We start from the raw sequence: 14886 nt of genomic DNA on the forward strand, positions 1-14886 counted from the left end.
CTTTTAATCAAAAAACATCTTCTGCAAATCAGACCCACCTCCGGCTGATCAGTCAAGGGTGTGTGTCTCTAGCATCTTGGGGCCCAGTCTAACTAACGAAAGGAAAGGAAAGTCTTTTTATGTCCGCTTTTTAACCTTTTATTCAATATTGTTTGGTATTTAATCTTTTCTTTTATGTTATCTCTATTTATTGTGTTGTCCAGTGTTGTTTTATAAAATGTGTTTTGTAAAGCACTTTTTTTAGATAAGTGCTATAAAAATAGACTTGTATTATTTATTGTGCCGTTATTAATATTTATGTGCCGTCCACAGGCATCATTGACAAAGACTCACTGGTCTCATGTTGGCTATTTAGGAATATCCAACTCCTAAAATGGTTATGTATGTTATAATGTTATATACATATAAAACATTTTTCTATGACAATATGGTAATTATATAATATTCCTGCTGTTTTTCTGTCTTTCTTTACTGCATTTGTAGATGATTCCCTTGGTGCAAACAACTTCAAACCCCAGATGGCGCTGTTGTACCAGGTCGCTGCTACAGACCATAATGTAAATCAATGAGTGTGCTCTCTTAACAGAAAATGTCCTCAACTCACAAAATGACCTCAAATAATGTATTTGTTACAGCAGCAGTCAGAATAAGTTAGACAAAGGAGAACATGTGAAAGTATAAATATAGAATAAAATAGGCAATAAAATAGAAAATGAAAAATAAAAAGTAGAGATAGAATATGTACATAACATTCACCTATAACTACGGTTGGAAATAGTATTTATAGATACATTTACTTCAGTAAAGTGCAGTGGTACAGGATGATTCGAATAGGGAGGTATTGAAACAGACAAATATATATTTATGTATTTATAGACTGTTATATATGGTATATGAAATGAATACAATTCTATGTGCTTTATAAACATATATGTATAATTAGGTTTAAATTCAAAATACTACATGACATGAATATAAAAAACACATGTAATAAAATAATATACTATATTCACCAATTATTTTACGCAGTATTGTTATATGTTACATGGTTAGAAAGTCATGTATTGTGAAGAGGACAATAATGTGCAAAAAGTCATTTTCATCAAAAAAATTTCAAACAATGGTGAGCAGTTGTGATATGGAAAATAATAGTGTTTCTACGCCTTTGGTGTTTTACGATATTTAGTGACACAGTCAAGCTCTTTAAAAATATACTCACTTGGAAACTGATTCGGACAATCGACTTAGATATATTTGAAAAAAATAATAATCTGTCGGTCACTCCTAATGCTAAAACTCCAAATAGTGTGCTAAGGACTGACAGAAGAGGAGGGTATGGTAACAATACATGACCAAAATAACAAAAAAAATTGTAACTCTACTCGATATAATCTTATAAAAATAGAGGAGAAATGTCTTCCCTTCTTTATTAAAAACTAAATAATAATAATGACATCAGAGCTTTATTTTGGAAGTGATGACAGGAAACCATATATTTGGTATTGTGCCTGGCTTGACTGCAGTTGCTCTTGAGTGCTGGGGCTTTGTCAGTGTTGACAGAGGGGCAGCATGAGACACTTCTCTGCTCGGGACATGCAAGCATGGGGATATTTGGAGGAAAAGTCAGTTTGACAGCTCACTCACTGAGAAGGTAAGGGAGCACAAGTCTCTGCTTTTTTACAAAGCCTGGCTTCCTGGCATATGACTTATTGTAGTGGTGTTGTTGAATAAGGTTGTGTTACATTTATGATCACACATAAAACTCAGGATGCAATGCTGTTTAGCCTTCTTGAAAAAGAAAGGCAACATATATAGCTGGAGCAATGAAACACACAGTTAAAAAATATATTGACAGTGGGAAGATTGTGATACATGTACAATGCAAATCGATACTTTTCAAAGTTAATCCCCGTAGATACACTATAATGCTATAGGACTGAGTTTATCATGAAGCTGCAGAGGAGGCATACCGTTCTGCAGTATTGCACATGCACATCACTGTGGGTTTTCCTGCATGGGATAAAGTACATCACTGAGGATGAATGCAGGTTGAAGGAAGGTCACAACCTCAGCTGGACACTCGCCTGCTTCTTCAGTTGCAAATGTTTAAATAGCATGTGAATAGAAATAGAAACATAAGTAGAATAGAGTAGAATAAAATGGATGCCTGCTGCGATCATATCTGATGATATGACACACAGCAGATGGCCGATGGGTCCTTGGTCAACATAAGGTAGCTCATACAGTGAGTCGGGGACAGTAAAGATGGACATTGCTGTGATGTGGTCATTTACTGTCATGTCAAAGCGTTTCCTGTCATTAGCCGAGACTCCCACGAGCTATAATCAGCTAGACAGTAGTTTTTTTTTAAACTGAGGTGTACCTGTTCTGTCATTGCCAAGAAATGACTTATGTATTATTTATGACTGAGGGTTTTTGCTTTGAATCCACTCAAAACAATACAAAAGAAGCTAAAACATTTCATCTCACACGCTCGTCCACACTCCATTGAAACATAAACTTCTCCATTTGTCATTCAGTCCACTTCCAAAGCATCAATGGGGAGGAAAACGTGTGTAGGGCAGCGTGGAGGTGCAGACACTCAAATCCTCACGTCTACCTCGAACCTGTTCCCAGCAGGCTGCATGCACTGACAAATGCTTTGTTGTTTTCTCTGAGCATTTGCATTTCACCAAGATCATTTTCATTCGCTTTTACATGCACATTAGCAATCCCCAGTAAACTCTACAGACTCACAGGAGTTGCTCTCTGTGGGGATATAATTCCTTTTGCCTGATTCATAAAGAAAAGATGCCTATTTAGTGTTTTCATTAATTCTTATTCCTGTGTTTAGTAGAGTTAGATATTGTTCAAATATGGTAAATGGTCTATATTTATAGATGACCACTTAGGCTCTTTCACCCATACACCACTTTAGCATACATCACTCACAATTTGGGTCATTTTCATTGTCTTGCCCAAGGACACTTCGGCACGTGGAATGGGGGGGGGGGGGCTGGGTTTGAACCACCAACCCTCTGGTCAATGCTCGACCTCCTGAGCCAGACACACTATCCGTACCATCCCCTTAAATTTGCCAGGCAGCTTTTTATTTCACATGCAAGAAGTCTATTTCCATGTATCTGTCTATGATTAGCACCATTTGAGCAGAGTGTCTTCAGGAATAGCCTCTGCCCCCTTTGTGCTAGAGTGTTGCCAAGTTGTAATCCTCACACCCAAGACATCGATCGCAGACCAGCCGCTCTTCGCTTGGCTGATTCCCGTCTCTATGGTCTGACCGTGCATCTGCCCGTGGGAAACTTTCCACCCCCCCACACCCGCCCCTGTGTCGCAGTGTGTCTTTGACTGGAACAGCCTGCTCTTGCCAGACAGCTATCAGTGTATTAATAGGTGTTTGAGCTGCGAGTTTGGTCCCAACCCCCAACTCACCCTTCAGTCCCCCCGCCCCCTTTTCATATCACAAACAAGACACCCAACCTTCAAGTACCAGAAAAAAAAGCTTGTGCTTATTTTAGGCTCTGTTGTAGATAAGTGTCATGTCAGAGTTGTATCATATAAATAATATTATTGTAAATAATAGCTGCAGGGGTTGAAGTTAGAGTGACGAAGATTTTCACAAGAGTTTTGCTGAAGAAATAATGGGACCATAGGCATAAGACATAAAGCCACAACTCCCCTCACTTAGTAACTGGTATTCCTGAACACTTCCAACTCCTTCATTATGTTTATCTTATGCTATAAAAGTATAAGAATATGTGGGACTTTTTTGTGACATTTCAAGGACAGTGAGTCAGAGAAGGGAACGCGACAGAGTTTGTTTACTCTCAGGGGGAAACTAAGGAAAGACCTCAGTGACTAATGAAACGAGATGAACAAAGAATCAGCGCAGATGCTTTGTGCTGGTGAACGTGGTGTCAGCCTGACCGTATCTGAGAACTGCATGTGCTGGCAGAGACCCACGTCAACTGATAGGTGGTGGGAGACGTCTGAGGCGGACATGGTTATTGCTGTACTGGTGACGATTGGGGGGTTATATATGTAGAAGAATAAAAATTCATCCGGGTTCAAATTCTGTGGCTGGTACAGATGAGTTTTATTCCCTGCACAGTGGAGACGGACATCACAACAAGGCGGTACATGTCTGTCTGATTGTCAACATTCAGGGTTGAGCTTTTATACCATTACATGAAGGCAAGTCTGAAAACAATAGGTTGTGGGCGGGGCTAATCAAGGCATCTGAATAGGAGAATATTGCTCAGGAAGTCTTGAACAGGCTCATTTACAATACAATATAATGTGCTCCAATCTTGAAGACCTAGTGAAATCTCTGGCTAAATTCATACTTCTACGTTTCTACAATCTCTGGTCACACACGCATATCACGTGACCACTCACGTACACCTGACTGTATGTGCTGGTGTACACAGATTGCTCCAATAAAAGTGCATCTCCTACGCATGTTCATTATTGCAGTTGTATTATTGTAAAACACTGAATTTAACTGCCCAACAGCTGTTAGCAAAGACAACAGGGTCAGCAACGTTTGTAATTGATTAGCCATGTTGTGTTCTACACTGGTAGCTGAGGCAAATGCAGGTTGTTTTTATGAAGAGGGTCATGTGATGGGAGCCTGACGAATCAGGGAAGGCTTCGTCAAAAAGACCCAATAATCAAGTGGTTGAGAGTGTCTACGTCATCGTTTACAAACATTTCCGTTTCTGCCCGTCTGGACTAAAATGCAGCCCCTGAGTTTTCGAACTAAAACAGTGGCCAGCAAACTTCTCTGTTTTAGCGACTCTAAAACTGAAGTAGTGTGGACGCCAGGCGTATCCGTAACCCAGTCGATGCGTTCTCAAACGTAAACATAGATGTAGCCTCAGGAAGTCCTGAAGAGGCTAATTTACAATAAAGTGTGGTCCAATCTTCCAGTAACCTGTTTGGTCAATCCGTTCAACAGCTCGTGAAATCTTTGTCTGCATGAGGAGGGTTCTGGTCAATTGAATTCACAAGTAGAACAATACATTATGAATTTTACACAGGTATCTGTTAATTAATGCAAAATAGTTTGATCTAGGTGCATTAGGAAAATATCAAGAGAAAGAGATAAAGTAAAAGGATTTTCTTCTACTTGTCGTAGCTGGACCATCCCGTCCATGGACTCGGGCTCTATTCTCTGGTCTGTACTGTCTGCGCAGCTTTTACGACCCTGGGACATAAAATATTCAAAATGTGAAAATAAAAAGACACCACATGGTTCAGTTTCAAGCTGGTGGAGCTATTCTTGGGTCCAGCTATGGGAAAATAACCAACTCACATGGACAGCTCCGTTGCTGTAAAAAGTCACCACAACAGCAGTTGTTTTACAGGATCAGATGGTGTTTTTAGGCCACTTTCCACAAAACTTTAAAAGTGGGGTCAGAAGACGTGCGTTTAGTCATAGCAGGAAACACTGACCCAGAACAAAATGAGGGGTGTGCAAAAAACATTATATTCTCTGAAGATCAACTCATGTTACAAGCATCTCTGTCAAGCATCCAAAACATTTGTTCAGTGAAGGCTTAGTACATCTATTCTTCTCCAGTCACCCCCTGCCTGCTGGTTACCCTGTTTGACCTGGAACTGAACTTCTTTGTGGTCATTGCATAACACAGTGTTGTGTGTGGACTCTCATCAGTCTATTTTCCAGCAGCAGGGCAGCTGATTTTAGTGGAAGGCCTCACTAGTGAAGAAAGTCGAACATCTAGAGAAGCAATTTATATTCAACATGACTCAAAATGAACACAGATGTAACTCTGTCTGCTGGATGTGCAAATTAGCCGTGGTTTGCCAAAGGCCTCACCATGGGTAAAACAAGGGCTTGTCAGCAGACTATCCCACAGTCAGGCCCCCTGTTCACACCAATTGATTGATTAGATTTGTTTTAACTTTTCCTTTAAAATACTTAAACACTTTTGAGGAAACCCCCGCCAGACAGTATGCACTTCTGTCCTGATTTGCACAATTCAGTGTGGTTTTGGCTACATGTTATTGTAGAGGGAGGATATCAGAAGATCAGACTGTCTTCTGCGTTAAAATGAGGAACCAACACTTTAGCCTTCATACGATACATCATACAACCTATCTCAATATAAGCTTACTGAAACCTTTAACACATTAGCCATCATCACATAACTGGGATAGTTGTCTGTCTATTGGGCCTTGGCGGTGGTATGCACCACTCTAGTCTCTGTGTGTGTCTGAGCTCAAGTCCTGTGGTTTTGATTCTTCTGCTGATTGTAACAGATTCATGCATTTTTAAAATGACCCAGAGCAAAGAGAAAACCAGGTTTCTCTGATATGTTCGCAATATCTTTGGGCTCATGAATGAATATATCTGAAGAAGCTACAAGCTGAGACCAACCATGTGATACACAAAGAACCCAAGAGAGGAGTGAAAATATAAAGTGATGTCTTCGGTTCTCTTATGTTGAGAGTAGGGTTTAGCACTGTGTCATTAAATAAAAAGTCAAAAGGATCAAATCTTCAGGAAGATGATGCCATGAAGTCAAATTGGAAAGAAAGTAGGTTCTACTTTTTCCTCAACTTTTTAAGAGAGGCAATATTTGGCCTTTCTTTATATCCAACATACAGTTTATGTGTGTTATTATGTTGAACGCTGGACTGAATGATATGTTTATATGTATGTTTTTAAACTTTGCACTACAGATAAATGATGATGGCATCTGTACTTCATATTGAATGATTCATATCATTGGTGCTATTTGTATTGTAGAATCATTGGGAATTATTAAGAAATATTTTTAAATTTTTATATAAATTCAAAGATATTTGTGGTTTCATATGCTTTGATTTACTTAACTGTTTTGAGTAGATTTCAGTGTCAGTGAAAGTTTTTTCGTGTTACTTCGGTTCACACAGCCAGCAGCACCACTAATGTGGCAAAAAATGGTCACAGCTTCTCAAATCAGAGACTTTTCCCATTTTCACCCTGTAAAAAATCTGTAAACATGAACGTCCTCACCTCCCAGTGACTTTGTGTTATAAGGCCACGAGGATGTAAGCCGTGTCCCCCCACTATGAGAGTCCCCTCCACGTCCCTTTGTGTGTGTGTAACAATGGCTTATTTTTAACCTGTTGGCCTCTTTTAATGTGGAGAGGGGGGTGAGGGGAGGAAGTGGTTGCCGGATGACAGAGGAAGATAATACCGTCCTCCTCAGCCACCATCCTTCCTCTGCCTTCCCTCACATACAGACAGACATAAACACTCACATGCATATGCTTGGTGTTTGCGTAGCTTCTCTGTGATACTCAGGATACCCCGCTGGAATACAAAATAAATAGGAATAGTACGGGAGCACACAGACATGAAACTCACACACACACATCACACACGCACACACGCACACACGCACACACACACACACACACACACACACACACACACACACACACACACACACACACACACACACACACACACTTTCCAGATAGAGCTCTGACAGATCGACCTATGAGACAGTCACCCAGAGCAGCTTATTGGAAGGAACCATCTAAGACTGAACTGAAGGAGAATCACTGAGCAGATGAGAAACACAGCTCCCACTTTAATTCAATATCCAGTTGAGTAGTTTACAGCAATAAGCTCTCACTGTTACACTGTTGGATTTTATTTATACCATGTTTTCACATGTTCATATTTGTTCATTTCTTATTCTCTTTTTAACTGTGTTTTGTGTGAAAGCACCAACAGAACTACCAGTTAATTTAGTTGTACTTTCCAACGACTTCCAGTGCACTTACTCTTTTCCTCATATCTAAAAATTCGCAGCATGTTAGGAAGAGATTGGATGGTTACTCTGTGGTAAACGTAATGTAACACTGAACCATCCGCTTGTATTCACGGTTGTGGTAAACATTTCCATGGTAACAGTGAGCTTCAGCAATCAGAGACGTTGCTATTAGACGTGAGGTTTGTGGGTAGTGTACTTCTCCTTCACATTGCCAATAAAACATGTTGACTTGTGACTTCTACAGAAACACATAACACCGTCTCACAGTCTCGTAGCTTGGATGATTACAATATTATGGCTGATAATCAAAATCTCTGGTCAGAAAATTCATTTGAATTGGTACTTCGATTTAAGTAATGTTTCTGAACACATCTTACTTCAACACTGATCATTTACATTGTAGCTTGTAGAGTTCAATTACATTGTTAAGTGGATATACAGAAAAAAGATCTGCAACAATTGAAATTATTTATTAATCATCAATTCCTGATCCAACATTTTTTAGCAGAAATGCCTAAATATTCTGGCTATAGCTTCCAACATGGGACTATATGGTGGTGATAGGTTGTCTTTGATAATAAACTCTTTGGGTTTTGAAAAAGCACCGTGAAGTCACCCCCTTTGAATGAATATCAGCAGATGAGCTGATGATTAATTGTTATATTATGAGCTCTAGCTCTAGTTTGTGTGTCTACAGACTTGTTGCCACACACAGTTGTTCTTTATCATATGTGAACTGTGTGAAAGAGACGAGAGGTTAAGCCACTGTTTTTTTTTTTATGTCGGCCAACTCTGGAGTAATTGGCTGTGTGTTTTTGCTCCCTCTGCTTCTCCCTGGTGTTGTGTTTTCTGGTATTTTATCTTATCTCAGGCAAACACTCCCATCTGCAGCACAACACTCTGCGATCGTTCCTTTGAGTCATATTGGTTTAAGTACTTTAAAGAACATTAATTATAAAACATCTTCTCTTTTGTTGTCGACAGCAGCAGACAAAGTCCAGTCGGATTTGCTCAGATTGTGTTCTTTTGTATTTGCTTATTTATTTTATTGTATGTATATATATATTTATTTTTTTGGAGGATGGGGGTTATTTCATGCTTTTGTTCTGTTCTCACATATGCTTATGTCTATGTCTGTATTTATCAAATTAGCACTACTTTTCCACAGTGTGCTCCCATTTACTGCATTTGTTAAGACAAATGTACATTTTCCTAAAGTTAATATCAATATCCAAGCCTTAAGAAGTTAAGAACTGATCTAAAATGGCTTCTTTTACTTTTCTGCTGCTCATAAACAGTATTGGCCCCTAGGGTTGCAGCAATATCCTGTTTTACAGCTGCAGGCCATTTCATGCAGGGTGCAAGGGCCAATAAAAACCTCAATCTTGTGGAGGAAAACAACAATATTTGGATTTCCCATCATCCCATCTGATGAGCCATGGCCTCATGAGAGCAGTGTGAGTCACTGTGAGGTCCAAGGATATGGGGTTAAAAAAATGATTCTGCTCAAAGGTTGAACAGAAAACTTAATCAGAAACATAAGATGTGATAAAAGATGAGTGAAGAACTGTCGTCAAAGAATCATACATGAAAAAAACAGTTTTTCCAAAACAGTTATCTCCAAAGACCAGGAAGCATTGCAGTTTTGCTGCGTCTTACATTTCCCCCACACCGGAACGTTCCACTTTTCCCACCTACACATTTATAAATCGGATGTACTGTGATTCTAAATGGAAAATTACGGTTCCTTGGAAGTGATCCAAAGGCCTTCTGGGAATTGTGGGAGAGCATAATTGATTTAGAGGGTGGCAGAGTGCAGTTCGGAGAAAAGAAATGGGTGTAGAAAAAAAAGGACAGCAGTTGATCAGGAATGGATCAAATAACACAGAGTGGTGATGCTTAAACGTTGGAAGGAGTTGAAAGTGTAGAACCCCTCCCAGGCAACACTTGTTGTAATTAGGTAACCTGTAGCCAGGAAAGCTTTTTCTAAGTTGTTCCCTGTTACCAGCCAGGTGTGGCCATTCTACTGTAAGTCTGATTATGTCACATTAAGTATAATGTATATGTTATGTACAGGCCACTTGTAAACATATTCACTTTCACGTCTCAGTAACACACTGCTCTAAGAAAACGGGAGTTTACTGAAAGCCTTCTGTTTTAATTTTTTATTCATAGCTTATCGTGGAATCCTAAGAAATTGTATTTGCATGAATAAGAAAGTTTAATGACTTAGAAGCTCTTCCATATTACCAATGACATTGAGTAATCCTGGGATCCTAAGGCATCGTATGAATTTTAGGATAAAAAAACGTGTGTTTCAATTTCCTCAGTGGAGGTTTGTCTCCACTGGAATGTTCTAAATCTAAAGTAAGGGCTCAGACACAGACATATTCATATTCCTTCTTTCTGATGCCTGTACTACAAAAATTTGTGGCTAGCAACATAACCCCAGGTTTAGCCCTGCCTTATGATGGTGGTTCTAATGAAGAATTGATTCCCTTAGAGTGAGATGCAGTGGGGTAGGCTTTGACTCCATACATATGTTTTCCAATGCATCAACACACATATTTGGTCACGACATTCACTGATTCATTAGGCTCTTATCATATGAGCCCCTCCTGATAGAAAACAACCAGCATTATCCTGGGCTACCAGTGTAGAACCTAACATGGATAATCAATTACAAGTGTTGTGACCCTGTTGTCTTTGCTAACAGCTCTTGGGCAGTTGAATTCTGACCAGTGTACGTGAGAGGTCATGTGATATGCGTTTTCAGGTGTGTTAGTATGGACAGGGATTAACACTGACACGGAGCCAAAACTCTTGTGTGGACAGATTGTTTTAGTTTGAAAACATAGTACCGTAGTACGGATGCAGCCTTAGTAAAGCTGTATAACAGAGAAATATCCAGGATATGTTGAGCTTCGTACAGGCCTTTGTAAGCCTTCTTCCTCCCCCCATTAAATATTCTTTTATATTCTTTGTTAACTGTGTCCGAAAGTCCAGCTTCCTTCCCACAAACCTTTGTGAAGTAGAAGTTTAGCCCAGTCACAGAAGGCTGTTTTTAATGTTTATACAGCTTGGCAGCATGTTTAGTGAATTACTGTTTGCTTCCAAAACTAATAGAACAGTTCAAACCCTGTGATTACTGTTTGTGTACTGTGATGTATGGGATTCATGAATATAAATGGCACATTCATTACAGACATCACTTACCTTGAGCATCGTGGTTGCCAACAACCGATGAGGATTGTTGAAGCTTGATACACATGTTAATATTTTTATGATTGAAGCTGCATGACCTTGTTGGGTTGTGTTGTTATGAGTCTCCTTCACATGGTGCACTCATGTCTCAGTGTTCTTTCCACAGCTGTTACCAAGTGAACCACACATTCCTCAGACCATCTAAACACCAAGCCGGAGAAAGAGTACACCATGAAAGGAATACACTGAGCTATTGGAGGATTTATGCTAAGAGAGAGTAGCTATCCTCGTTTGCACGTCTGGCTGCAATGTTTTTATATCTTATTATTATGAGTAAGGAAGAGAGTCTTCATAGGCTCTAAGCAACTAAATATGGTGGTTTGCAAAGGAATAAACTGAAAATATAGGAGGAATTACCAAACTTACATTCTCTTTAGTTCACAGTATGTTTGCTTATTGACAGCATAGTTGTTACTGTCACCAAATTAAATACCAATAAAAAAATAGAAAACGTAATAATACAGGTACGTTTTCAGGTAGTGTCACACGTTGGAACGGATGGACGATTCCATCCCTTTCTTGTGAACGCGACATCTCAAGAACACCTAGAGGGAAATTTGTAAATCTTCCACTGATTGCATTTAGGTGGTCAAAGGTCAAAGTTCAAGGTCTTGATAGCCTCGCAAAACATGTTTTTTGGCCTTTTGAACATGATATCTCAAAACCGCCTTCAGCGAAATTCTTCAAATTTTGACCAACTGTCACTCGGATTCAAAGGTCACAGTGATTTGATATTATTGTGAATACAATCTGTAGGGAACACCTAGAGGGACTGAAACTGCACTGGTTGGCGGAGGCACACAACTGCAGGGTGCGATTATAGGTTATAAACAATTTATTCCATGGATGTGGTGAATTTGAGTTCTTATTTTGCACTTTTAAGCAGGACAGTGTATGTGCGATTGAATAAAAAATAAACCCAGTTGCCCAGGGCTACAGCATGGCTCACGTGTGTGTTTAATAATTTTCAGACAACAGCTCCTTGTCAACAAACTAAAGAACAATGTTAAGGTGCTTGCAAAAGCTGTATATCCACTGGCATGAGAATATGCCTTTTACCTTTAAAGTAAACTTGGCCACATCAACACTATTATCTAGGCGACAGAAAAAAGAGAGAGACAACTTTCTTAAAGATTGTTGACTTGTGAGCAATCTCAATAAAAGCCTGAATGGGAAGCTTAAGGGACACACATTGTCAACGTGTGATAGAGTGACTGTGATAAATGTTGACATATGATGGTGAAGGAAGAGAGAAAACAGAGGAGACAGAGATGTGCTCGTTTGACCTTACTTTAAACTCCTCTTTTCCTCAAGTACCCCCCAGAAAGAGATTGTCCGGACACAGAAACAGTCGTTAATCCAAACACTGATGAAATCACAGACACGCATCCTCACGTGCATTTATGTCTGGTGCTCTGAATCCTTTAGGTTAATAGAGGTGATGACCCTGGAGAAAAAGATGGGGGCAAAGGAAGTGACAAAGGCAACAGCCTTTCAGTTTGTATTGTTACCAGAGCAGAGAACCCAAACTACTTGGCTACAGTTCACAGATAGATTGTAAGCAGTGCCTATCTGGGACAATGGCCCACACCGTGTACTGCCAACGTATTATAATACAAGAGTGAGTGTGTCCTTGGATTTACAATATCATGATTGGGAACAATGCATTGCTAGAGGCAACTGTGTACATAACAGATAGCAAGGCATTCTTTGTTTGGTTCTTAATAAATGGAATCGTAATTACAAATGAATGTCTGTTGGTGGGCGATTGTGGGTCTCTGTGTTGTTTATCGTCAGAAACTCGGAAAGATGTCACATTATTGTGTTAATTGCAAAAAGAGGGATACACCAAAGAATAGTTCCACATTTTGGGAGATAAACACTTATTTGCTTGTTGGGAGAGAGTAAGTGTGACTGTTAAACATGAAGCTGCAGCCAAAGCATAGTTTTGCACAAAGCCTGGAAATGGCGATGCATTTGCCTGGGACTGTAAGATAAGATCCCACTAATTAACATGTTACATTTGATTTGTCTAAGTCATACGAAAACAGCGTTAGTGTAACGATTTGTCAGCTTACAGGAGGTCATGCAGTTTTTGAATAGATAAAATGAACACGTTACGACATGTTCGTTTAAAACATTATATTATACGAGCCTGTTTTTTGTCATCCTCATACAGAGGATTATGATAAGTGGCTGCTGGCTGTAGGTTAATATTTGATGGTCAGACATGAGAGTTGATTTAGTCATGTAACACTCCACTAGAAAACTTCAGATTTAAAACTAGAAGAGCACTCAGAGCTATACGTCCAAGGTATGATTGCCATATTGCATATTGAGATTACATTTATCTGGATGGGCCGCTCGGTGGTGCAGGGTGAAGCACTGCTGCCTCTCAGCAAGAAGCCTCTGCTGGAGCTTGGATGTTCTCCCTGTGTTCACTCAGGTTTCCTCTCACAGTTCAAAGACATGCAGACTGGGGTTAGATTGGAGACTTTAAATCAACCAGGCGTGAATTTTTTTTGTCTCCATATGTCAGCCTTGGACTTGTGACCCAAACCAAATATCAGCTGGAATTGGGTCCAACTCCCCCTGCTCCCCTCTGAAGGATAAGCAGTACAGATAATCATGACCTGGATCCACACCCAATTGCATCTGTTCATTGTTACAAGCACTCTGCATATACCTGATTTTAATTTATAAAAGACCTCTGCATTATTTCTTGAGGAATGTTAAAAAAAAAAAAATGTCAATGTTAAAGAAAATAATGACACAGCAACCATCTATTTCCCCCAAATTTTGACTTTCCTCTAATCATTTTTTATCTACATGGTAATATTTACCATTTACTATCAAATGTTAAAAATAGAACGCAGCAGGAGCGAGCACTATTAGCACCACATTGTGTTTCCATGCATGTAAACGTTATGTAACTTAACGCTTCTCCAGTAGGTTAGGTCCACATAAATATTAAAATCTTGAACACTGAGAAGTTATTTACTGCAAATGTTTTAATAATCACCTTTGCGTCTTGTGAATCAAAAGTGCTTATTTCTGTACAACCTTTGCACGTTGCTCCCTGTGAGCCTCACATCAAATCACTGAACTTTACATTAAATGATGCTTAAATGCTCATGAAACATGATTAATTAAAATGTTCTCTTTCAGTTAAACTGGGCTATGTCGTGTTTTTCCTTCCACCAGCTCATCAGCAACCATGACGTATTCAGTCGTACATTATACGTACATCAGTACAAAAGTTTGATATGTTTGTAAAATGTCTCTTATTACATACTAAACAAAGTAGTACCACAATCTTGGGATTGAAATGACTAAAATTCATATGTTAATAGTAATAACCTATTATAAAAAAAAAACACCTGAAGGTGTTATATTATGTTATGTATGCTATGATATACTATGTTTGTTACGTTAAGGTGGCCATGACGTCCAATCATTAAAATACCTTTTCCTTCCTCCAGTCATGTTTTTCCACTAAAGTGACATTTTTTTTGCACGTGTTAATTTTATTATTATTATTATTATTATTATTATTATTATTATTATTATTATTATTATTATTATTATTGTTATTGTTATTGTTAAAATAATAATAATAATAATAATAATTATTATTATTATTATTGAGACTCTCTGCCACCATCACCTCTGTGTCCCCCTGTCTTTATATTTTTCTCTCAGCTTTTTTTGGCTCATTGCAGAATAAACACTAAAGGGAACTTGCTGCCCTTTTACCCAAAAACAATAATAAACACACATCTGTTTCTGTGACCCTGACTGGACAGTGTAG

The 14886-nt window shown here is 38.9% G+C and overlaps 1 protein-coding gene across 1 annotated transcript in view; it reads left to right on the forward strand.

Annotated features, from left to right (window-relative positions):
• The first annotated feature begins 1518 nt into the window (after nt 1-1518).
• Nucleotides 1519-14886, forward strand: part of calcrl2 (calcitonin receptor-like 2) — a 28487-nt gene continuing 15119 nt past the window's right edge. Inside the window, exon 1 of the mRNA XM_035158641.1 lies at nt 1519-1651. Coding sequence (XP_035014532.1) covers nt 1602-1651 — 50 coding nt within the window. The 5' untranslated portion in view covers nt 1519-1601. The remainder of the gene's footprint in view (nt 1652-14886) is intronic.

This window comes from Hippoglossus stenolepis, chromosome 6 (genome assembly GCF_022539355.2).
Source record: "Hippoglossus stenolepis isolate QCI-W04-F060 chromosome 6, HSTE1.2, whole genome shotgun sequence".
Classification (NCBI taxonomy): domain Eukaryota; kingdom Metazoa; phylum Chordata; class Actinopteri; order Pleuronectiformes; family Pleuronectidae; genus Hippoglossus; species Hippoglossus stenolepis.